The 26843-nt window shown below is 40.0% G+C and overlaps 1 protein-coding gene across 1 annotated transcript in view; it reads right to left on the bottom strand.

The window, feature by feature from the left end:
* The window catches only part of CFAP54 (cilia and flagella associated protein 54), a 308666-nt gene that overhangs the window by 151305 nt on the left and 130518 nt on the right, over positions 1-26843 (bottom strand). The window contains exons 31-37 of the mRNA XM_047788234.1: positions 24045-24159; positions 23595-23692; positions 13105-13335; positions 11162-11304; positions 8633-8814; positions 6395-6622; positions 87-310 (exon numbers count right to left, since the gene is read on the bottom strand). Of these exons, the coding sequence (XP_047644190.1) occupies positions 87-310; positions 6395-6622; positions 8633-8814; positions 11162-11304; positions 13105-13335; positions 23595-23692; positions 24045-24159 (1221 nt within the window). The remainder of the gene's footprint in view (positions 1-86; positions 311-6394; positions 6623-8632; positions 8815-11161; positions 11305-13104; positions 13336-23594; positions 23693-24044; positions 24160-26843) is intronic.

Below are 26843 nucleotides of genomic sequence, written 5' to 3' on the forward strand. Positions count from 1 at the left end.
AAAATATATTAAAAACCAATATTAGTAAGGACACATTCTTTTCAGTGAAATCTGTCACTGTTAACTACCCTTACGGCAGTACTTACTGTGAAATTGTATTGAACTGAATGGCAAGTGATACCAGCGTTTCCCATTTTTCCACTTGGTATAAAAGTTGCAGAGATTTTAATACGAAGTCGTGGATCCATTTCAAATCAACTACATTTACATCATCCAAAGGATCCTCAAAAGTAAGGCTAGAACCACCGCTGTCATTTTTAATATTTCCATAGCAACTTGGAACACTGAACTCTCCTTTGTCTTCAATAGTCTGCAAGTGGCACATTGAAAAAAAAATTGTGTAATTTCAGATTTTGCCACACCTTTTTTCTGAATACTGAATGTATAGATAAAAATATGGCACACCAAAGAACTGAACAGAAAAAAAATTTAATGTTTTTATTGGGCAAATCAAAAGCATGGTAATGAGAGCCAGCAGAATTTCTGGGAGAATGGAAATGTGCTGCACCTGTGCTGTTCAACACAAGAGCCACTAAGCACACGTGGACTGCCCAGCTGTTGCAGTATGACTAGTGCGCCTGTATTTTTAATTTGGTTTAATTTTAATTAATTTAAGCTTAAATGTAAATAGCCACATATGGTTACTCATTACTGTGCTTCCTGGTACACAGTCACTATGTAAGTAAGGGTACTAAACCAATAAATAAGGTAAATTATTGAGGAAAAACAGGTTTTAGTATATATAAGTAAGTATCCTTAATACATTGGTTACTTTCCTTTCGGAGAATAATATGTCCAATACCCTGAAGCAAAGGTCAAACTTACGGTGAAGAAAATCTTCTAGAAGACGCTCTTTTTGCCTAAGCCTAAAGGGTTACTAAGGAACTATTGTGTTCATTTCAGATTAAGTTCCTGATGAATCTGGAAATTCTTTTTTTAATATGATTTTAATTTTTTCCATTACAGTTGACTTAGTGTTCTGTCAATTTCTACTCTACTGTGTACTAACAATGAAATATTAGGAAAGGAATATAAAAATATCTTTTAAAATTGCACCATCAAAAATTGAATACCTAGGAATAAACCTGACCAAGGAGATGAAAGATACATGCTGAGGGGTTCCCTTCGTGGCTCAGTGGTTAACGAATCCGACTAGGAACCATGAGGTTGCGGGTTTGATCCCTGGCCTTGCTCAGTGGGTTAAGGATCCGGCATTGCCGTGAGCTGTGGCATAGATTGCAGACATGGCTCACATCCCCTGTTGCTATGGCTGTGGCATAGGCCAGCAGCTACAGCTCTGATTAGACCCCTAGCCTGGGAATCTCCATATGCTGTGAAAGCGGCCCTAGAAAAGGCAAAAAGACAAAAGAAAAAAAAAAGATATATGCCAAGAACTATAAAAATATTAAGCAAGGAAATTAAAGAGGATTCAAAGAAATGGAAAGATATTCCATGCTCCTGGGTTGGAAGAATTAACATGATAAAAATAGCCATGCTACCCAAAGAAATATACAGATTCAATGCAATTCCTATCAAATTACCCAGGACATTTTTCACAGAACTAGAACAAACAATCCAAAAATTTATATGGAACCACAAAAGACCCAGAATTGCCAGAGCAATCCTGAGGAGCAAAAACCAAGCAGGAGGCCTAACTCTTCCAGACTTCAGGCACTATTACAAAGCCACAGTAATCCAGACAGTGTGGTACTGGCACTAAAACAGACATACACAGACCAATGCAACAGAATAGAGAACCCAAAATAAACCCAGACACCTGTGGTCAATTAATCTTCAATGAAGGAGGCAAGAACATAAAATGGGAAAAAGAGAGTCTTTTTAGCAAGTGGTGCTTAGAAAACTAGATGGCCAGATGTAAATCAACAAAACTGGAACACATCCTCATGCCATGCTCAAAAATAAACTCTAAATGGCTTAAAGATTTAAACATAAGACAAGACACCATAAATCTCCTGGAAGAGAACATGGGCAAAACATTCTCCAACATCAACCGTACAAATGATTTCTTAGGTCAGTCTCCCAAGGCAATAGCAATAAAAGCAAAAATAAACCCATGGGACCTAATCAAACTGACAAAATTTTGCATAGCAAAGGACACCATTAAAAAACAAACAAAAAGACAACCTATGGAATGGAAATTCTGTAGGCAAAACAAAGTCTCTTAGATCCACCTACTGGCCAGACTAGAGCCTAATAAATAGTTAGTACCTCGAGTCTTGCCCCTCCTAACTCAGTGGTACCACTGAAGGTAATCCATGCATAAGAGAAAGTAGATATCAACAAAAGTAGTTAAGGACAGGAGTGCCTCCACTTGCCTCAACAAAAGTAGAGGATAAACATCCCCTCTCACAAGATTCATAGTCCTTGAATTTGGAAGAGACCTTGGAAGTCACCTAGCTGTGAAATGCCATATGCACACCTGAAGTCAGGCTGTGGATGTGTGATAACAGTAGCGATCTGTGTGAATTTGCCTCCTTAGCCCAGTGCCTGGCACATTGGACACCCTCAGTAAAGGACAGTTATCATCTTCTTGATGTTATGAACTCCATCCTTGAAGCCCAATAATCAAAAGTCAAGATAGAGAGCTCGAGATGCCATCGGTCCCCTTTGTCTAACTCTTCGCATTGTGTGGATGAAAAGCACAGCCAGTTATGACGACAGGTGATAAATCCAAAGCAATTGTCACATTTGTTAGCAATTCCCCATTCCTAACCATCCATAAAGATAACCATATACGGGGTTCTTTTTTTTTTCTGTCTTTTGTCTTTTTAGGGCTGCACCCATGCCTATGGAGGTTCCCCGGTTAGGGGTCTAATTGGAGCTGCAGCTGCTGGCCTACACCCCAGCCACAGCCACACCAGATCCAAGCCACGTCTGCAACCTACACCACAGCTCATGGCAATGCTGGATCCTTAACCCACTGAGCGAGGCCAGCGATCAAACCTGCAACCTCATAACAGAGGGGGTTCTTCAAGTCTGCCTCTGATGGATTTCATATAATCTTTGATTTACTTTTTATAGGCTCCTTTTGTGAAACTAGTTTTCTGCAAGTGATGGTTTATGATAAGATCATTACCAGCAATGACTGTACTTTCAGTACCTTTGCCTTGGGTACCAAAAACATTGGCCAGCAGAGCACATGTCCATCAGTGTTATCCTCTGTCCTACTGAACATCTTCCCCTCTAGCTCCAGGGACAGCCTAGTCATGATCTCCAGGATCGTCTAAGTGTTGAGGACCACCTCCTGCCGGCTGATGAGGTCCAGGTAAATAGTCACGGGTGGCAGATGGAGGCAGACGAGAGCTGCCCTGACTTAGCAGGAGGCCAGAGCTCAGAGCAAGCATAGTGCAACCAGAGCGGGAAGAGGAGCAGGAGAAAAAAGCAGTATCAAATTTTGCAAATGCTTTTTCTGTCTGTATTTCAATGGCCGTATGATTTTTCTCCTTAATCCTGGTAATACAATGAATTACACTGATTAATTTTCAAAGGCTAGACTTACCTTTCTGGGATAGACTCCACTTGAGTCATCCTTTTGTATACTTTTATATATCACATTTATACATAATTTGCCTATTTTATCTATTGCTGGGATTGATTTTGCTAAAATTTCATCAAGGAGTTTTATGTCTATATTTATGAGTGATATTAGTTCATAATTTTCTTTTTGATATATTTTTTAGGGTTAAGATGGCCTCACTTCTAAAAAATGGTATATGATTTATTTTTCTTCCTTACATGTTTGCAAAAATTCTGCAGAGATATACGCTGGCTCTGGGGTTTTCTTTATGTCAAAGTTTCTGATTGTGAATTCAATTTTTTTCTTTTTCTTTTTAGGGCCAGTATGGAGGTTCCCAGGCTGCCGGCTTATGCCACAGCCACAGGAACGCCAGATTCAAGCTGCATCTGTGACCTACACCACAGCTCAAGGCAACGCCAGATCCTTAACCCACAGAGCGAGGCCAGGGATCGAATCCGAAACCTCATAGCTCCTAGCCGGACGCATTTCCGCTGCAACTCGACAGGAACTCCGTGAATTCAATTTAATATATTTAGGGCACCTCATTTTTTCTGTAGCTCCTTGTGTCAGATTTGTCAAGTTGTACTTTGTTTTTGGCTGCGCCTGTGGCATGTGGAGTTCCCGGGCCAAGGATTGAGCCTGTGTAACAGCAGAGGCCTGCGCGGCTGCAATGACTATGATAGATTCTTAACCTGTTGTGCCATCGGGGAACTCCTCAAGTTGTACCTTCTAAAAAACATGTCCGTTCTACCTAAGTTATCAGATTCATTAGTAAAAATTGGTCTCTGTAATATTCCCTTATTTTTCTTTTGCTATCTATAGGACCTGTAGCTATATCTCTTTCATTACTAATATCAGTAATTTGTGCTTTTCTCACTTTTGTTCTTCATCAGTATTCCTAAGATTCTGCCAATTTTAACAAATCTTTTCAAAGATTAATTTATTGACTGTATTAATTTTCTATTTTTTGCTTTATATATAATTTATTTCTGCTCTTACCAGTCTTTCATTTCCTCTCATTATTTCCTTCACTTTATTTTACTTTGGTTTCAATTACTCTTCATTTTCTAGCTTCTAATAAATGAACACTTAGATAACTGATGTTATAGCTTTATTCCTATTTATGAAACATTTAAAGCTACAAAGTTCCCTCTTAGCCTTGACTTATATGGAGCTCACAAATTTTGATATGTTATCATCTGTTAAAATACTTTTTAAATTTCTCTTGTGTTTTTTTCTTTGACCTACTATTTAGAATGATGTTCTTTAATTTCTGAATATTTGAAGACTTTTCTTCCTACACTGTATTAATCCTTATAATATAGTGGCCAGAGAACATACTCCTTAATATCTCAGTCTTTTAAGTTTTATTAAGACTTATTTTTTGACTCTACACAGGATCCATCTTGGTAAATGCATTATGTGCCTGTGCTCTGTTTCCAACCCATCTCAATGTACTGCACAACAATTCTGATCCAGTTACCCCAGAGTTAGGGTCAGATGCCACAGCTTTAAGGGCTCAGTGCTCGCTTGAAGTGCCAGTCACAAGTCCCAGCGTCATCCACACTTCTGAGTGACTGGCCATGTATTCAGGTTCAATGGTTTTGTAGAATGACTCGGAACTCACTTTCTTATAAGGGATACAGCTCAGGAATATCCACGTGGAAGAGGTGCATAGGGCAAGGTCCAGAAGGGTCCAAGATAAGGAGCCTCTGGGCCCTCTCCCTTTAGATTTAGGGCTTGACACCTACCAATACATCAATGTGTTCACCAAGCAGGAAACTCTTCAAGATTTGGGTGTCCAGAGTGAATTTTAAATCTCTTATTTGGTGTACACGCATTTATGATTAATGTGTTCCTGATAGCTTCCATTTGGCTTCTTGCTAGGGCTCTTTTTTAGGTAGTTACTTTGGGGATTATTAAATGCATCCTTAACTTATCACATTCCACTTAAAGTTAATACTGTATCACTTGATATTTATATAAAGATTAAGAACTTATAGCAGTTTAATTTTATTTGCCCTCCCGGTCTTTGTGCCATTGTTGTCACATAGTTTTCTATCTGGAAATGTTATAAACCCCATGACTCAAAGTATTTATGTGTTTACTAACTTTCAATGCGTTTAGGTTATATGATGTTTGCATTTTTTCTATTTTATTTTCATACTTTAAACTATAGTATAGATTTGAAATGGCTGCAAATTCTACCACATCTAGAATAATAGAACAGAGATGATAAAGCAGTGAAATAAGTTTCAACCAACAAACTGTATGACTTTCATAGGATTTTTTTCTCTGTCAAAAAGATTACTATGAGGATTAAGTGTATTTAGGTTAGTTTATGCAGAAGCTGGAGTTCAGTAAATGTTTCTTTTATTCTAAATGTTCCATTTAGAAACTGAATTTTCAGGCTAAGATATTTGTAATTAACATCAATGTAAGTTATATGCTATGAACCAAATAACAGTGAGAAGCAAACGAAATACATACAAACCAAATAACAACTCAAGGAAAACATTAATTTCAGAGTTCCTGTTGTGGTGCAGCGGAAATGAATCCAACCAGGAATGAGGTTGCAGGTTCTATCCCTGGCCTCACTCAGTGGGTTAACAATCTGACGTTGCCGTGAGCTGTGGTGTAGGTCGCAGACGTGGCTTGGATCCTGTGTTACTGTGGCTGTGGAGTGGGCTAGTTCCAATCAGACCCCTAGCCTGGCCTGGGAATCTCCATGTGCTGCGGGTGTGGCCCTAAAACATACACACACACAAAATTAATTAATTCCTACTTATCCCGAATGGCATGACACAAATATTTGTTAACTGAATACAATAAAAATAATTACCCAAATACTCTTACCTTAATAGAATTGATATTTTGTAGTTCTATTAACATGTCAATAAGTAATTCTGCTCCCAAATAGAATGGTAAAACAGAGATACAGAGAAAGCCATCCTGGCTGATGGGAAATGATTTATACAGATCCACCGCTTGTTTATGAAGTATCTGTAGCTCCTGGGTAAAGTTCCATAGGGCCCTACAGCAGTTTTGAAGCAGAGTCCAATAGCCCCCACGATGAGCCAGAACCTAAGACACACACAGTATTCAGAAGATGCCCAAGTTCCCAAAGTTATAGATCTCTGAATGACTTCATCTTTCTGCAGATATTATATGTCAGTAATGAAAGTGCTAACACCATTTGTTATCTGCCACTTACATGTGCCAGACTTTGTGCCAGACATTTACCGGCACTACCTCTGTCCATTCTAATGATAACGCCAATGAAGTACACATGCACTAACCTTCTGCTCAATTTACGGATGAGGCCACGGGGGCCTGGGCCAACCCGTCCCACGAGGTACAAGTCTACTAAGTGATGAGCTAAGATCATCAGCAGTCTGACGCCAACACACCTACTGTTCTAGGGACCGGGAACTTCACAGTCAGCAAAGGCAACCAGACCTGCCCTCATGCAGCTTCAGTTTATTAGGGGAGACAGACACTAGGTAAGCAGGCAAAAGCACAATTTCAGGAAATGATAAATGTTGTAAAGGAAAATAAAGCAGAAATGGGGCAGAACTTAACGAGGGTGAGAGGACAGGTCCTTTCAGACAGGGTGGTCAGGAGAGAAATCCTCTCTGAGGATGTGACATGTGAGCAGAGACCTGAAAGTGGAGTTGAACAAGTCAGGTGGAGCTGGGGCGGGGGAGGAGGAGGAGCGCATTTGGGGCTGAGGGAACAGCAAGTACCAAGGATGGAAGGTGAACCTGAGGGCTAAGGAGAGAACTAGCTTAGTGCCTGCAGGACACAGAGGGGAGAAGAGACTGCACAAGAGCAAGAGGAGCTGAGTTCTGAGCGATGAGAAGGACCTAGACCTTCTAGGGCCCTGAAGCTGGTGGAAACGGGGGTGGGATGCAATGCTCATGGTCAAGGGGGATGATGGGGGTTTACTTTACTTTACCTTTTTTTTTTGCTTTTTAAGGCCACACCCGTGGCAAATGGAGGTACCCAGGCTAGGGGTTGAATTGGAACTACAGCTGCCAGCCTACACCATAGCCACAGCAGCATCAGATCTGAGCTGAGTCTGCAACCTACAAACAGCTCATGGAAATGCCAGATCCTTAACCCACTAAGCAAGGCCAGGGATCGAACCCACAACTTCATGGTCCTTAGTTGGATTCGTTTCTGCCGCACCACGACGGGAGCTCCTACTTTATGATTTTTAGAAGTCACACTCTCTCCTGCTGTGTAGCACTGGGAACTATGTCTAGTCACTTATGATGGAACATGATAATGTGAGAAAAAAAGAATGTATACATGGGTCACCAGGCTGTACAGTAGAAAAAAAAAGTTATATAAAAAATGTGTAAAAAGTTAAAAACAAAGAAAAAATAAAAGTCACACTCTACTTCTCAAAAAAATATGGGAACTTAAATATTCTTTTCTTGTCTAGAATGGATAGATTTCTTCCCACCTCTTGAGAATTTGAAGTATATCCCCTTCTTGCAATGAGAAAAAGGAAATGAATTTCTCTGTACCTAATGATTCCAATTCTGGGCTTAATAATCTACCAAATATTTAAGAAGAAAAAGAGAAAAGCATTTGACAGAAGACCCAAGTAGCCTGTAGAAGCAGGAGGTCAGGAGAGGCACTGCCTTTCCATGGCCTAGAAAGATCTTCCCCTATGCTAGAAAAAGGAGTCTGTGATGCCCAGGAGGGATCAAGGGCCCAGAGAGGAACCCCTGGTGTCACTGGAGGTGCCCATGTCCCAAGGGTGGCAAGAAAACAGCAGAGGGGTGTCTGAATATTCATGGAGACTTGGGAGACAAGGGCGAAGGCCACCTCAGCTCTGGGCAGATGGCTGGCCAGTGACTAAAGGGGTCCACCCTTCTCCCTCACAACTTGACCATGTATAAGACCTCAGTACCAGAGCAGGCAAGCCTCAAAGATGACTGCACAAACCCCAGCAATTTTAGCCTCACAGTTGGAAGTAAAACTACAGATAACAAGTAAAGAAATGCAATGTACTTTACATGCCCAGATTCATGGGCTGAGACTCATAACCAATACACTAGCAAAGAAGAAGGACCCCCTTACCATTGCTCTCCTGCAATAGAGAAAGATCTTCATAAAATGATCCAATAGACCCACATGGGTGGATTGATCCTTTTCTTTCCCACTGAGACCTGACTGAGAGTCTGATTCATAAACCATTTGCGTTTTGGAAACATCTTCGTCACTCGTTTTGGAATTAAGAAATGCCGAGAATTCTTCAGCATCTACAGTACAAAAATAAAGTATAATGTTATTGGAAACAGAGAGTTTAAGTTCCAGAAAATGCCATAGGTGACCCGCATCAAGCAAATCATTCAGATAACAATGCTGCATACATCTGGAGAAAGGGTAGGATTTTCACGCGTGTGATGAATCAGGGAAAGTTTCCAGAGAAGGAGGGGCTTAGATTAGTTCTTAAAGGGTGATCATGATTTAGGTACATGGGAAGAGTATGGGGAAGAGTATTCTTGGCAAGGGTGATGGCCAAGGGAACGATGCACAGGCAGGAATGTCATGTTTTGGGGGGGGGAAATGATAGCATCCCATTCTTCCCTAATTTCCCCCTGCAAAACAGACATGCGTGCGTGGGAAGGCAAGTAGCAGCCCCTGGAGCGAGGCAGTGCAGCCACCCTGACCACTCATTCTTCTGCTGCTGTGCTGTAAAAACACAGAGGATTTCTCCTGACACAAACATTATCTTCTTAGGACTCTGCATTCAGTAATAAGTCTCAATAGCAGAATATTCTATTGCCAATTTCATGGATGGTCATAGGGAGCTCGTTTAAAAAAAAAAAAAAAACCCTCAAGAAGCTATATATGTTGTAATCTACATTCAAAACTTGGAGTCTTTCTATGCCTAGAGAATTTATATTCAATTACTTTCACATTCATAGTATGACACGCAGGTACCAGTTAAACTTAAACTACACCCTAGAAGAAATTACAGAGCATGTCAAGTACCTCAAATATGAATCAAAACTCCTGGGGCAGTTAACCAGCATATGAAGTATCCTGATCAGCAATAAGTTATAAAGTATTTAAAATGCCATTATTAAAAATCTACATAAGAGGGTCTGTAATAGCATAAAGATACTAGAAGTAAATTTTCACTTGTGAAATGAATGATATTCAAGATAGGTGATGGCTTAGAGAGACTGTCATCAGTGCTGCACCCAGACGGAGAGCCCTGTTCACCAACGTCTCTTGACCTCCAGGAGCCCCTGTCACCTGACCAGAAGACAATACTGGCTGGTCCTGCCATCAGAATATTATTGCTTTCATCCCGGAATAAGCTCACACGGAAGACACGAACTGGAAGTCTAAGGCAAGAGTGGCCTGTTCTGAGTCCAAAATCAGAACAGCGAAATAACGATGTGATGTCTTCCTGCCTGCTTCCCTCAGTAGGTCTGGTGGAATCTGTTCTGAAACTTATTTCCACTAAAACATAGCACCTGATAGCAAGTCTTCTACCTTGACCACTGGAAGTACTAACATTTTTTTTTCACTTAAAAAAAAACAAAACTTTTTATTAAAGTATAGTTGACTTACAATGTTGTGCCGATTTCTCTTGTACAGCAAAGTGACTCAGTAACACACACACACACACACATGCGCGTGCACACATATATTATTTTCCATTATGGTCTATCCCAGGAGATTGGACACAGTTCCCTGTGCTACACAGCAGGACCTCATCACTTATCCATTTTAAATGTAACTAGTTTGCATCTATTAACCCCAACCTCCCAGTCCATCCTGCATATCCCCCTCCCCCTTGGCAGCCACAAGTGTGTTCTCCACGTCTGTGAATCTGCTTCTGTTTTGCAGATAGGTTCATTTGTGCCATATTTTAGATTCCACATATAAGAGACATTACACGGTACTTGTCTTTCTCTTCTGGACTTACTTCATGAGAATCTCTAGTTGCATCCATGTTGCTGAAAATGGCATTATTTTGTTCTTTTTTAGGGCTGAGTAATATTGCACTGTATATTTTGGAGGTACAAATATTTTAAAAATAACATTACATTTGCTGAATGGCCAAACTGGTTTAGGAAAGAATCCAACATAAATATTTCCAGATATATATAATGGTACCATAAAAATAAAGAATTAAAAAAATAAAGCAAATAAGAATCTCTAGGGAGTTCCCGTTGTGGCTCAGCAGAAGAGAATCTATCATCCATGAGGACACAGGTTTGATCCATGGCCTTGCTCAGTGGGTTAAGGATCCAAAATTGCCATGAACTGCGGTGTAGGTCACAGACGCAGCTTGGATTCCTCGTGGCTGTGGCTGTGGCTATAGGCCAGCAGCTACAGCTCTGATTTGACTGCTAGCCTGGCACCTCCATATGCCACAGGTGCAGCTCTAAAAAAGACAAAAAAAAAAAAAAAGAAAAGAATCTCCTACAAAATATCACAACTAAATTCCTAGATCACTAGAAAAATGGTTCATATACTCTGTGTGTTTGGGGGTGGTACATGTCAGGGTATGTATGTGTTTATGTGTTACATTAATGAATAAAAATCCAAAAGCATTTTGATAGTATATAACATATTTGCTTATTTTACCTGATGGTAAGTGGGCCTTTCTTTTTTTAACTGTAAGAAGGAAATCAAGCATCACTTTATAGTTTTCTAGAGTCAGTTTTCCTGTTGGTAATACTGTTCCTGAATTATACAGTGAGAACATACTAGGATCACATGATCGGAAACTGCAAAGGAGAAAAAAAATCTTACTAAAAATAATATAAGCAAAATTGATCTAAATTTGCCAAATACTATCTACATAAACAAACAAATGAATAAATATTTTCACAAAATTGAATTGAGCACCAAATCACCCTGATACAAATTTGGTCATTGTCTAATCATTGTGTTTGCCAAGTGATCACGCACGAGTGGTCACATATGATTGGCAGTTGAGAGAAGAGTTCTCAGAGTTCAGAGGACAGAAGGGAAGCCCATCTGATCTGAACTGTTTCCTCTCACAGCCTCATAAATGGGTCTCATTGCCAAAAGCCTTCCCTGGTAATCAAGCAACAGAATTGCTTCTTTTTGTTATTGTTGCTATTGTTGTTTTTTGTTTGCTTGTTTTTTGTTTTTTTTTTTTTTTTGTTTTTTTTTTGGCCACTTCAGTGGCATATGGAAGTTCCCAGGTCAGGGATTGAACCCAAGCCTCAAAAGTGACCACGCCAGATCCTTAACCTGCTGTGCCACAGGTAAGTGCCTCTAATTGCTTCTTAAATGCAAATCTGGACTAGCCCACACAGGAAACGTCATCTATCTGGAGATGTTTTGGCAAAGGTTTAGTCTAGTTATTGCCATAACCCAAATTCTAGAGAAACAGAAACTGGAAATCAAGTTCATTGTGGGTTTCAACTCGCCTATTTTATCACTGGATTCCTGAAATATATACCCTCTTACTTCATATCCCTGTCACCAGTCTTCCCTCCCTCGAACCCATCTGAAACGTTATTGTCCGAGAAACTGCTTATCACAGCCTTGCTAAAAACAACCAAACAAAAACGCTTGATAATCTCCCCCTGTATATAAAGTTCAGATTTAACAGACAGTTAAGATTCTCCATGATCTGGTACTGAAGTACTTTTCTAATCATTTCTCACTGCTCCCTTTCATATGCCCTAGATTCTGGTCAGACCGCAGGGGGATGTCAGCCTGTGTTTCCTCCATGGGCTCTGACCTCTGTTCTTCCATCTCCCTGGAATGCCTCTCTCCCTACCTGCACATGTCTAAACCTTGCCTAGCCATCAGGAACAAGACCACATGGCTTCTCCCCGTGAAACCTCTCCTGTTAGTCTCAGCCAGGAGAAAGGATCCTTTCCAGGAACAAAAAAGACTCTAAGTGCATCCCACTTTCTTCCCTTATCTGCAATTAACCATGAACATTTGAGATCCACCTGACCAGGCTCTAATCTGTACATCCTGCTCATCTTTGAATGCACATTGCACTTATCTCAGTACCTTGTATCTAATAAGATGCTCAACAAGTATTTTTTTAAATGAAAGACTCTGGTTAACACAGTTATTTTTATCTCCCATCACACTTTAGCCAAAGACACTCAATAACGGCTGGAAGATGTCTTTTGAATTAATGATAGAAAGTTTTTATTGTACAAGAAAATGCAACCTGTGTTTACAGAAGCTTAAAATATGCGTCTAAATGAAACACAGGTTTGCCTAATGCCTACTCATATCTACAGTTACTATATAATTAATACTAAATTTCTTTTGGAAAATTCACTTTCCCCTTTCACTGAAAGCTGTATGGACTAGCATATTCAAAATATATACAGTACTTCAAAAGCACTTATTTCAGCACTTGTTTGGGAAAGATTCTGAGATAAGAAATTAAGACATATACCAAAAGCCAGTAAGATCAAAGCACTCTGCAAACCTCTTTAAGTTATTATCAGCATTGGAGCCCTGAACATACACATGCAATCCATGTTCCTGAAGCTCAAGAAGTATTATTCATTGATAACATACCATACCTGACCATCATAGGTGAGGTGCCATATTTCAACTTCATACGCTCCCCTAGCTTCGTTAAAAGCAGGTTGAAGTGTGCATTTGCCAGATAAAGGTTCATCTGAGCTTTCCAGGGCATCTCCTCAAGACATATTTGATGGAACCTCTTCCTTTTCACATAATTTAATATTAAAGGATTCAAGTTATCCATCAGGAATCGATATGCTACTTTTCGAACATCAGTTCTCTTATTTCTGCAGGGGGAGAAGGAAGTTTTAAAATTACATAAACTCCCAGACATTTAATAGAGAAGAATGATTCCAATTTGTGCAAAATACATCAAGAAATCACTTGACTGCCTTTATGCAAATGTTTCTGGCTTAGTTATCATTCCCTTAGTGCTAAAAATATGAACTAGGACAGTGAAGAAGGCACAGGGGTGAACACTAGTGACAAAGATGGTATGAATTTCCTTTAATTTTCTCTGATGTCTGTGTTTTAGGCTCAAACCAAACACAGCTCTTCTTTTCCATCATCAAAAGGCCACTGAGATTAGACAACTAAATTTTAACATAATGTTCACATTCATCAACTAACTTCAATGTTAAACAAGAAAATCATTTCTCTGTTCTGTTCCTTAAGGAAAAAAAAAACAATGAAGCCAAATGTTTCTAACGTTAGCTAGACTACAGAGGAAACAAAACATCAGTCAACTATACATAAAACAACTTCATAAATCTATATCCAATGTGCTCTGCAAAAAACTACAATCTCAAAAATTAGCTAATAGTTTAGATTCAAGTATAACATACGCTAAATTTGTTTGAAATTATTCCTATCAAAATCTCAAAGCAGTCCACCTAATTTCAGTTACATAGTTGTTTATATGGTATGAACTTACTTGTTCAAAATTATTTAGTGTATTTATGTATTTTTCCTATTGACAATGTGCTGCCTCATTGATTAGTGCCATTCTACATGATTTATATCAGAGAAGGGAAAAAAAGATCTTAATTGGTAAGTAAAAATATCTTGTTCACTTCAGTAGATAACACGTCTGAACCAGAATCAACACAACACACACACACACAAATACATAGAAGAAAAGGAAAGAAAGAGAGATGGATAGAAGGAAGGTAGACAGACAGTGTTGCACCAGAAGACCTGATGAAGGAAGAAGAAGGAAGGGAGGAAGGAAGAAGGAAGGAAAACGGGAGGGAAGGAAGGAAACTACTTCTTGACATGTAATGTTGATACTGTCATTCATTGGCTAAATATTTTTTTTTGATGACTTCCTTTTAATCCAGTTTTTTGAGCTTTTTGTTGTTGTTTGCTTATTCGTAATGTTATTTGGTTTCCAAACAAATGGTTTTTGTTTTGTTTTGTTTTGATTTTTTTAGGGCCGTACCCTTGGCATATGGAGGTTGCCAGGCTAGGGGTCTAATCAGAGCCACAGCTGCTGGCCTGCACCACAGCCACAGCAACACCAGATCCAAGCCGTGTCTGCAACCTACACCGCAGCCCACAGCAATGCTGGATCTCTAACCCACTGAGCAAGGCCTGGGATCAAGCCCGCAATCTCATGGTTCCTAATCGGATGCATTTCCACTGTGCCACAACAGGAATTCCAAATGGAAATGTTTTAAGTAACTCTATCTTAAAAGTTAAAAATATAATTTCCAAAATGAAAATCAATCTTGTTCCTGTGTGAGGAGATCAAGTCACCTCAAAAGGCCCAGGAGAGTGACAGCACTAGCTATATCTTCCCTGCTGAGGAAGGTGAGATCATTCAGGGAAACACTTCTCACTTTGGCATAAGGATGTTTTTAAGCCAGAGGTAAATGAGAACCAATAGATACAGAAAGAAGCCTTCCTGGGGGTTCCTTTATCTGATAAAAAGTAGAAATTTCTGAAAAATGAGGAATGCCAGAAATCTCTCTAGGGAAATTTTATGGCCATGAAAAGGAAAAATCAGCATCAAGATGGACCTGCCTTACACCATTAGTTTCTCATATATTTTTATCACAATTCCTTTGAGTTCTCACTTTATGATCTTTTGTTAAGATGTCATATAAGCCCAAGTCCCCTTTGAGTTACTCATCACTGACTTCTCCCACGTGGATGCAAATGTTGGTAACTCCTGCTTTTCCGGTGTTAATTTGTCTTCCGTCAGTCTCATTTTATAGGATCCCAGCCAGAGAATCTGGGAGGGTGGAAGGAAAAACTAATTTTTCCTTGCCCAAAATCTCAATGAAGCTGTTAAAAAAAACAAGCTGGGAGGTAATAAATATAAAAGCAAAAATTAAAGAAGAAGAAACTAAACACAATAAAGAGGACCGACAAAGACAAAATCTGGTTCTCTGAAAAGATGGGGGGGAAAAGACAAACCTCTGGCAAGATAAATCACAAAAACGTGAGAGAAGACAAAAATTAATGAAGCTAGGAATAAAACACAGGGTGTAAGTGTAGATAGAGCAGAGATTCAAAAGAGAATATGAGAACATAATAGTGTTTTATGAATACATTTTTAATTTTTTTTTTTGTCTTTTTGCTATTTCTTTGGGCCGCTCCTGTGGCATATGGAGGTTCCCAGGCTAGGGGTCCAATCGGAGCCGCAGCCACTGGCCTACGCCAGAGCCACAGCAACGCGGGATCCGAGCCGCGTCTGCAACCCACACCACAGCTCACGGCAACGCTGGATTGTTAACCCACTGAGCAAGGGCAGGGACCGAACCCGCAACCTCATAGTTCCTAGACGGATTCGTTAACCACTGTGCCACGACGGGAACTCCAACATTTTTAATTTTAGATAAAATGGATAACTCCTTAGAAAAACATAATTTATCGAAGGGAACTGAAAAAAATGCAGAGACTCAGGGTGGCTATTAATCTTAAAGAAGTTGAATCAGCAAGTAAAAAATGAATGCATGTGTATAAACATAGTGGTATAATAAAAACATGTATTTGGTCTTTGTCCTTCGTTTCAGGTACAGAGCTCCAAAACCTTGGAATTTCCTAAGGGATAGGAGCATCTTGTTATTCATGGTGAGCCCCTTTGAAACACACCTGAATCTAGTAAGGGTCTATGGGGCCTCTCAGTTGGAGTCAGGTGCTAGTAAGGTGACTCAGGCTTGAGCTGCTAAAGAGCCTTAGGATAGGGGCTGGTCATCAGGAGGCGGATGACAGGTGGGTCCCAGGCTGAGTACCTGGAACTTGTCCCCCACAGACAGATACTTCAAGATTAAAGCAGGAGCAAAGAGGAGCTGATTCCTACTTGGATAAAGATAAAGAGACCACATCTTTCTCTCTGGGGTCAAGGAGACCTCCTGAGCTACACATGCACAGAAAGGTTCCTCAGGGGTCAGAGAAGGGAGGGGGAGCCAGACCATAAGAGGTCCTGTCAACTTCCTAGAAACCCTTGTGCTAGAATCCATCTTGACTACAAGACGCAGGCGCACACAAAGGAGGGCCCTGGGTCGGGCCAAATGTAGACTCACGGCCAGACAAAGCTCGGTGATTGGCTAGAGGAAACCCGGAAGAACTACCTTCAGATAAGGGACACAACCCCAAGTGCATGCCTCTGTCTCTCTGTCTGTCTGTCTGTCTCTCTTTCTCTCTCTGAGCCCACCCATGCCTTCTCCACACATAGATTTTCTCTCTAAAAACACTTTATTCGCCTTACTACTCTCCGTCTTTTTGCTGAATTTTTTCTCCCAAGAGGCAAGGACTGGGAGCCTACATCAAGACTGCTGACTCTGGTAGTCTCGTGGTTAGGGTCCAGCACTCTCACCCCAAAGCTACCTGAGAACAACCAGAAAAATCAAACACATGATTAGTAAGTAGAACCCTAAGCTCCACTCCCAAGTCTCTGGGGAAAGTGACTGCAGATTGGGTTTTTTTTTTAAGAAAAAAACAAAAAAACAAAAACAAAACCTATGAACATGGAGTTCCCGCTGTGGCACAGTGGGTTGAGTCCAACTTCAGTGGCTCAGGTTACTGTGGAGGTGCAAGTTTGATCCCTGACCCAGCTCAGGGGGCTAAAGGATCTGGCGTTCAGTCCTTGGCCCAGGAACTTCCATATTCCATGGGTATGGCCATTAAAACAAACAAAGACCTATGAACAATGAGGTCCAGAGAGCTTCCAGGTTGGTAAACACATATTGTCACAACTCCATAGGGACAGAGGCTCCTATTCTCAGGACCCTTCCAGACATTGGTCCTATGAACCCCTTCATCTGGCTGTTTATTTGCATCCCTTATCATAAACAGGAAACCACTGGTTTTCCTGAACTCTTCTTCAAGCCATTCTAACAAATTACTGAACCTGAGTGGGGGGAGGAGGAGTAGTTATGAGAACCCCCTTAGTTTATAGTAGGCTGGGCAGAAATGTGGGTAGTCTGGCCATCCCATTTGTGGCTGGCATCTGAAGTGGGACCAGTCTTGTGGGGCAGGGTCCTTTAACTTGTGTTATCTGATGTTGACTCTAGGTAGACAGTATCAGAATTGAATATATATATATATATATATATATATTTTTTTTGGCTATAGTTCTGCAGGGTATTAACACCTGGGAGAAACTGGGTGAAGGGTATACGGGGCCATTCAGCTGGAGTCAGAGAATTGGAAAAGAGGTTGTTTTTGGAAGAGATCATACTGCTGGATCAAAGGTGTGAGAAAAAGACACAGGGTTTAACATGTAAGTATTAATGTAATTTGCTGCACAATCAGATTAAAGGAGGAAAGGGAGTTCCTGTCGTGGCGCAGCAGAAACGAATCCAGTTAGGATCCAATTAGGCCATCAATACATGGCCTTGCTCACTGGGTCAAGGATCCGGCATTGCTGTGAGCTGTGGTGTAGGCTGGCCGCTGTAGCTCCTATTTGACCCCTAGCCTGGGAACTTCCTTATGCCATGGGTACAGCCCTAAAAAGCAAAAGATAAAAAGATTAAAGGAGGTGAAAATCTTGGTCAAGAACAAACATGCAACAAAACAACACAATTCATAAGGAAATTCTTAGACAACAATAAATAGAAGACAATTTCCTAAATTTGACAGACTATCTTCTCAAATCCACCCAAATACACCCACACAAATATGACCAACTGCTACTTGCCAAGGTTCAAAAGCAAATCAATGGAAGGAGGACAGTCTTTCCAACAAGTGGTACTGGAGCAACTGGACATCTATAAGTGAGAGCGTAAACTCAATCCCTTCTACAAAAATTAACTCGAAGGGCTCACAAGTAAATAGAAAACATTAGACTATAAAACTTGGGGAAAACACACAGGACCTAGGGCCAGGCAGAGTTCTTAGACATGACACCAAAAGCATAACCTACTGAAGGAAAAAGTGATGTCAAATATTGTCAAATTTAAAAACTTTTGCTTTGTGAGACGCTCTAGGAAGAGGAGGAAAAGGCGAGCTACACACTGATAAAAAGTATTTGCAAACTGTTTACCAAACAAAGGTCTAGACCTGTATCTAAATACATAAAGACCTCTCAAAATTCAACAGAAAAATAAAAACAGTCCAATTAGAAAATGAGCAGAAGACACAAACAGAGGATGTACAGATGGCAGATAAGCACAAGAAAAGAGGCTCACTATCATTAGCCTCTAGAAAAATGCAAATTAAAGCCCCAGGACATCACCAAGACCTAGTTTATTTATTTTGTCTTTTTAGGGCTGCACCTTCGGCATATGGAAGTTCCCAGGCTAGGGGTCGAATCGGAGCTGTAGCCACCAGCCTACGCCACAGCCATAGCAACACGAGATTGGAGCCATGTCTGTGACCTACACCCCAGCTCACGGCAACGCCAGATCCTTAACCCACTGAGCAAGGCCAGGGATTGAACCTGCAACGTCACGGTTCCTAGTCGGATTCGATAACCACTGAGCCATGATGGGAACTCCAACCAACACCTCTTTTAACGAATGAATGAAGAAATAGTGATACCACTACACACTGGCCAACATGAGGAGAAACTGGATCACTCATACACTGTTGTGGGGATGTGAAAAGGTACGGCCATTCTGGAAAAGAGTACGGAATATCTCACAAAGTTAAACACACACCCACCATGCAACCTGGCAACTGCGCCCTTGGCCATCAATTCCAGAGAAACGGAGACTCCTGTTCACACAAAACCTGTACATGAGTGTTCACAGCAGCGTTACTCCCCACAGTCAACACAATCCAAACACCAAGCGGCCTTCAATGTGTGCATGTTTAAAAAACAGTGGTACATCCATGTCCCAGAATTTGACTGAGCAATAACAAAGTGAATAAGTGACGCACACAGCTTGAAAGGATCTGAAAGGAACTGGGCTAAGTGGAAGGAAAAAGCCGACTTTGGAAAATACACACTGGATGATTCCATTTTTATAACATTCTTGAAATGACAACATTAGAAAAATGGAGAGCAGATTAGTGGCTGCCAGGGGTTGGGAGGGTGAGAGGAAGGGAGGGAGACGTGGCTGTGAAAAGGTAGCAAGGGAGCTGGGGGGCTAGATCCTCTGATAGAACCATTCTGTATCTTGACTATGGTGAAAGTCATACAAGCCTATAATTACGACAAAACTGCAAAAAACTAAATATGCATACCCACATGTGTGCACACTGAATTGCTGTAATCTAGCTAAATTCAGCGAATTGTATCACTGTCACTTTCCTGGCTGTGTTATTTTATTATGGTTATATAGTTAACATTAGGAGAGATGGGCTAAAAGGCATATAGGTTTTTTATCTATTATTTTTTATAACTGCGTGTGAATGTACAATTATCTGAAAATAAAAAAGTTTTAAAAAATGCATGTATCAATAAGAATATCCACAATCACAAGCTCCATTCTAGATTAAACTGGACATCCTACCCTGTAGGCTAGACAAAAAAAAAAAGTAAAGGGCTTGAGTATTGAAAGCAATTAAGCAAAACTTTATCCATTCGCAATAGGACTGGCCACACGAAAACCTGTATCTATAGATAAGTTACCAAGATGCATAGAAGTCGAATTGTTTATAAATCAATCATATTCCTATATAAATAAAGTATAAAAAAATGCAATTTTAAAGTGCTATTAACACTAATACCAAAAAGCATTTCTTTGATGTAGCTAATAAAATATGTATAATAGCATTATGGAGAATATCATAAAAATTGATTGAAAGATATTAAATAAGATTTTTTTTTTGTCTTTTGTTGTTGTTGTTGTTGTTGCTATTTCTTGGGCCGCTCCCGTGGCATATGGAGGTTCCCAGGCTAGGGGTTGAATCAGAGCTGTAGCCACCGGCCTACGCCAGAGCCACAGCAACGCGGGATCCGAGCCGCGTCTGCAACCTACACCACAGCTCACGGCAACGCCGGATCGTTAACCCACTGAGCAAGGGCAGGGACCGAACCCGCAACCTCATGGTTCCTAGTCGGATTCGTTAACCACTGCGCCACAACGGGAACTCCTTAAATAAGATTTAACATGTGGTCTGTCTACTAATAGAAAGATTTGATGTTAGTAAAAAAAAACCTTTCCAAACCAACCAATCCACATGTTCAAGTCTACCACTATCAAAATCATGGGTTGTTATTTTTTTTACTACTCAACAAGCTATTCCAAATCGTATTACAGAAGAGGATGCGAGCTGGGCCTGAAGGGAAAGAACACACTAGAGACTCTTGTTCTCTCAGGACAACAAGACTGAATTTAAAACCAGAGTACGTAGGGTTGTGGGATACTGACTCAGGAATAGACAGACGAATGGGACAGGGAAAAGATTCCCAAACTACATATATGCCCACTTGCTAAATGACAAAAAGTGACAGGGATGACAGAACAGACCACTCAATGAAAGGAGCAAGTCAACTGGGTATAATGAAACTATGATAAAGCTAAAAAAGAGGGGAGAGGGACTCGTCTTCTTACCATTCATCAAAATTGACCAGAGATGGGTGTTTTCCCTAATTGTAAAATCAAACATTTAAACCGATGAAGGGGACAATTTACTCCCTCAGAGAGGACTTTTGAAAATAAAGGAAAATGTTGCTATCTTTGACCCCGTCAACATTAATTTATTTTTTGATTTTTGATTTGTTTAAGTTTTACTAAAGTGTAGTTAATTTACAATGATGTGATGACTTCTGCCGTACAACAAAGTGACCCAGACATATACACATATCCATTCTCTCTCAGATTCTTTTCCCACATAGATTATCACAGAACACTGGGTGGAGTTCTCTGTGCTAAACAGCAGGCTCCTGTTCGCTAACTTTTGATTTTAAAAAGACTTTTAAAATGTACATGGGAGTTCCCAGCTCAGCAGTAACAAACCCAACTAGCATCCATGAGGACAGAGGTTTGATCCCTGGCTCTGCTCAGTCGGTTAAGGATCTGACATTGCTGTGAGCTGCAGTGTAGGCTGGCAGCTACATCACCAATTTGACCCCAAGACTGGGAACTTCCATATGCCACAGGTGCGGCCCCCAAAAGATTAAGTAATTAATTGATTAAAATAAAATGTAAACGGATGAGCCACAAACTGGGAAAAGTGGAGTTCCCTGGTGGCCTAGTGATCCAGGTTGTCACTGCTGTGGCGCAGGTTCAATCCCTGGCCCAGGAGCTTCCACATGCCATGGAGCACAGCCAAAAAAACCCAGCAACAACAAAAAAAACAAAACAAACAAACAAAAAGCACTATTCACAATAGCCGAGACATGGGAACAACCCAAATGTCCATCGACAGAAGATTGAATTAGGAAGATGTGGTATATATACACAACAGAATACTACTCAGCCATAAAAAAGAATGACATAATGCCATTTACAGCAACATGGATGGAACCAGAGACCCTCATCCTGAGTGAAGTAAGTCAGAAAGAGAAAGACAAATTCCATAGGATATCACTTATATCTGGAATCTAATATATGGCACAAATGAACCTTTCCATGGCAAAGAAACTCATAGACTTGGAGAACAGACTTGTGGTTGCTAAGGGGGAGGGGGTGGGAGTGGGATGGATGGGGAGCTTGGGGTTAACAGATGCCAACTATTGCCTTTGGAATGGATTAGCAATGAGATCCTGCTGTGTAGCACGGGGAACTATGTCTAGTCACTTATGATGGAGCATGAGAATGGGAAAAAATACAATGTGTACATGTATGTGTAACTGGGTCACCATGCTGTACAGGAGAAAAAAAATTGTATTGGGGAAATAACGATTAAAAATAAATAAATAAAAATTTTTTAAAAACCTGGGAAAAGTATTAGTATCCAAACTTCTAAAAATAAATGAGAACATAAAAGTTGTAAATGCGCAAAGGATCTAAACGAGCAGTCTTGAGAACGAAAAAACCCTAGGGTTTAAAAAACATACATATGAAAAGCTGCCTAACCTCACTAGTAAGCAAAAAAATAAAAATTAAATAACAATGAGATTAAAATTCACAAATCACAGGTCTACAAAAACTTGAAAACAATATTACACATCAGAGAAGATGCTGAATAATGGAAACTTGACACACCACTGATGAAAATTTAAAAGCAATTTAGCAACATCTAGAAATGTTAAAAAGTTCTTATTTTGAAACTACACTCCAGGGTATTTACTCCAGAAACTCTCAAAAGTGCATATGGAGATACGAACAAGAATGTCTTTGTGGCATTGTTTACATAACGGAAAGTTGGAATAGATTTGTGTATAATCAACATGAAAAATTTCACAAACATAATTTTGAGGGATAAGAGCAAACTGGCGAAACAAATTGCAAAAAATAATACCATATGTTATTTAGGGGCATATACATATATAACTGAGTTACAAAGTCACTCATAAGCATGATAAATGCAAAACGTGGGATAGTATTTCTTCTGGGATAGAGAGGGACCGAAATGCATTCCAAGCGTTTTACCTGGTAAACTGCCTAATGGGTAATACATTCATTTGTTATATTATTTTCTACACTCATCTAAAATATATCATAATTTAAATTTAAGAAAATGGAGTAATCAGATCATAGGCAAATGCAAACAAAAAGAAAATGAGAGTGGTTTAACTACTATTTACATGTTGAAAACTACAATCAAAATCACCAAACAGGTAAAAGAAAACATGTAATGAAGGTCAGATATACAAAGAATGTGGAGGAATCATAAAAGTGCAGTCATAACAACAGAAGCAAACCCACCATACGTTTTATAAACAAGCAAATTAAGTCTGCCAATAGCTAAAAGTAATTTACCAATTTGATCTCTTGACCTGTCTTAACCTAAATTACTGCGCTACCACTTCTACCCCAGGCCAGTTACTCTATAGTATATCATCCTGTTCATTTATTTTATAAAATCTAGCAAAAATTTAAATTGTTTTATTTGTATGTTTTGTTACTGTGTTCCTTTTCTTGGTATGTAAGCTCCCTGCAGGCAGGGACCTCATCTGTCTAGTCTAGTGGCATTTCCCTAGTGCCTAAAACAGTGCCCAACACATAGTAACCCTCAAGTAGACATTTAATTAATTAATCGATACCTTTCTTGCTCTCCCATTTCAGAAACACAAGGATTTTTATTCAAAAATTCTCTTAGAGTTTCCCTTCTTTTATTTCTTTTTCTTGGCATCGTATCTGTCTTAAGGGAGATAACAAAATTGTTACAAATTAAATTTAAAATCTGAACACAATACCATTTACTTGTACTTTAGTGTTTATGTCTTGACATGAACACACAGTTGTTTCTTTATGCCCCTCAATTAAAATTATTATCCAAAGTAACAGAAGTACCTCTGTAGACAAAAAAAAAATATGTATAAAAATATCCTATGACAACTTAAGAATGACAATATATTGTAAAACTATAAAGTCATGCTTGTGGGGTCTATCTTCCATTTCATATTAAAAAGTTACAGCACAGTCAATCATCTCTAGATACATGGCTCTGTTAAGTTTGTTAACTTGAAATTCAAAATGCATATGACACTTACTCTTCCGATCTCCAGGACTGCAGCGCTGAACTTCTGCAAAGGTTTGGTGGCCTTTTTACTCAAAGTACCTTCCTTATATTTCATTTTTTTAATTCCAAGTAGGGACTCATTCCTCCTAATACAAAAGGTGAAGTCAGTTAAAAGGCTCTGCAGGAATTGACAAAACTACCCCAAAGCCATACAGCTTTGGTGCATGTTGCCACTGAAATTAGGCTACAATATCCAAAATTGGTTGTGTCCCACACATGAAAGAAACTGTGATATTCCTGTTCATCAAGGAATAGTTGGCCCTTAAGAGAGCAAAATGCAAATCGCACCATAAAATGTGATGAGAGCTGATGTATGATGTGGGCGGAACAGAATTGAACTGAAAATAAAGCATGAACACTTCTTTTTAAAACTGAGACGGTAACTACATAAGAGTGACCCTAGACAAACCATCTGGCTTCCAACAGATCTCAGGGCCTTTACTTCCATCAGGTACAAGGTCCCAGCCACCAGCACCTTCTGGATCTCACCAGGAGCTAAGAAGCTTTCTAGAGGACTATGGTCAGCCCTTGGTATCCCCCCAGATACCAAAAGTCAAGGATGCTCAATATGAAATGGTGTAGTATTTGCATACAATCTACACACATCCTCCTGTAACTTTAAATCACCTCTAGAATACTTAAAATACAATGTAAATTCTATGTAGATAGTTGTAACTACAATGTAAATGCTATGTACACAGTCAAAGAGAGTGTGGCAAATTCAAATTTTGCTTTTTGGAAGTTGATGGAATTTTTTTTTTTTTTTTTGGTCTTGTCTTTTGTCCTTTTAGGGCCGCACCTGTGGCAAATGTAGGTTCCCAGGCTAGGGGTCTAATCGGAGCTGTAGCTGCTGGCCTACACCACAGCCACAGCCACGCGGGATCTGAGCCGCATCTGCGACCTTCACCACAGCTCACAGCAACACCAGATCCTTAACCTGCTGAGCAGGGCCAGGGATGGAATCAGCAACCTCATGGTTCCTCGTCAGATTCGTTTCCGCTGTGCCACGACGGGAACTCCAAGTTCATGGAATCTTTTTCAAATACTTTTTTTTTTGTCTTTTCTAGGGTCATGCCCATGGCAAATGGAAGTTCCCAGGCTAGGGGTCCAATCGGAGCTGTAGCTGCCAGCCTACACCACAGCCACAGCAATGCCAGGTCTGATCTGAGCCACATCTACGACCTATACCACATCTGGGGCAACACCAGATCCTTAACCTACTGAGGAAGAACAGGGTCAAACCCGCATCCTTATGGATACTAGTTGGGTTTGTTATCACTGAGCCACAATGGGAACTCCACTTGTAGGAATTCTTAATCTTGTTTTTTTAATCTGCCATCAACCCCTGTGGCTACCTGGGCCCTTCTCCCAAACTGTATAATCTCTTATTATCCTTCTCTCTGTTGGTATTTATTACTTATTTTCCTTGAAACATACATTTCCTAAAATTTATATATTTTTTGATAAGTATTTGTTACATACACCGCCACCCTGCTATAACATGATCAATGGGATCCATAAACTTCACTAAAATATAAGGTCGTATCAACACTGGGCAAATGAAATGACTGGGTGAATCTGGACAGCTATTTCCAGGGGTTAGGGTTCCAAATTCATTTTGGTTCCAACAGTGGTTGGCCTCTCACTTCAATTTTGATAACGATGATCCTGGATCCTGTGGTTGGCTGGGACTCTGCAGCAATTTCAAGAGTCTCCCAGGGAGCTGGCATTCATTTTGACAAATGTTTTGTCTGCCTGAACTGCAAAGCGTGGGCCAATGATCCCTGGTCCTCTGCTCTGCTGCTTGCATCCTAAGACTAGTTGCCTGATGCTCTCCAACCAGCTTGGGCTCTCCTCTACCTCCTCCCTCCCCCACCCAACCAGCTCGGTTGCTGTAATTGCAGAGAGGGATGGAGAGAACTGAGGTCGTGAGTGCTGCTTGGGCCACCACCTTCCCAGTTCTTACAGCATTTTGCTCCATGTGCTGCAGAACTCTCATCCACTGACTAAACTCCACTCCTCAGCTGCTTCATAGACTGCTTCCTCCTCGCTCTGAATGCTTTTTATTTTGCTTATGGGATGTTATGAAAAATAGGATTTCTAAGTTTTTAGATAATTAATGTTACTGATCTTTGATTTCATGGCTTAGTCATTGTTTTGGTTACTTGTACCAGTGCTTCATTGAGTTCCAGTGGCTGTGTGCCTATTATTTCGCCAACACAACTCTGTTGTACTTTATCTGACAGCACAAGCCTCTCCTGTTGCTTTTAAAAGATATTTTTCATTATTTTAGCCCATTACATACAAACTAATCTGACTAGAACTGCATTAAACCAACAAATTAATTTGAGAATAACAGAAATCTTTACAATATTCCACCTGTACACGGAGCAAATGTGTTGTCTCTCCATTTATTCAAGTCTTTTTTTTTTAGTATCTCTTAGTAAAAATGTTTGATCTTTGTTATATTAGCGTAAGTTCCCTCACAATTTCTGATAAACTTAATCCTCTACTTTATAGAAATAGGATCATTTTTCCATTATGCTTTCTACTTGATACAGAAAAGCAATGATTTTGCATCCAGCCATCCTATGGAATTCTATTATTAGTTCTGATAGTTCTCAGTTAATTAACTTGTTAAGTGAAAAAATAATTATTTGCAGATAGCAATCTTTCCTCTCCATCTTCAGAGTACTTTAATGTGGAATTCATTTGACAAACATTTTTTGAGACCCTAATATGTGATAATCACATGAATTCTAATCCTATT

The sequence above is a fragment of the Phacochoerus africanus genome, chromosome 7 (assembly GCF_016906955.1).
Source record: "Phacochoerus africanus isolate WHEZ1 chromosome 7, ROS_Pafr_v1, whole genome shotgun sequence".
NCBI lineage: Eukaryota > Metazoa > Chordata > Mammalia > Artiodactyla > Suidae > Phacochoerus > Phacochoerus africanus.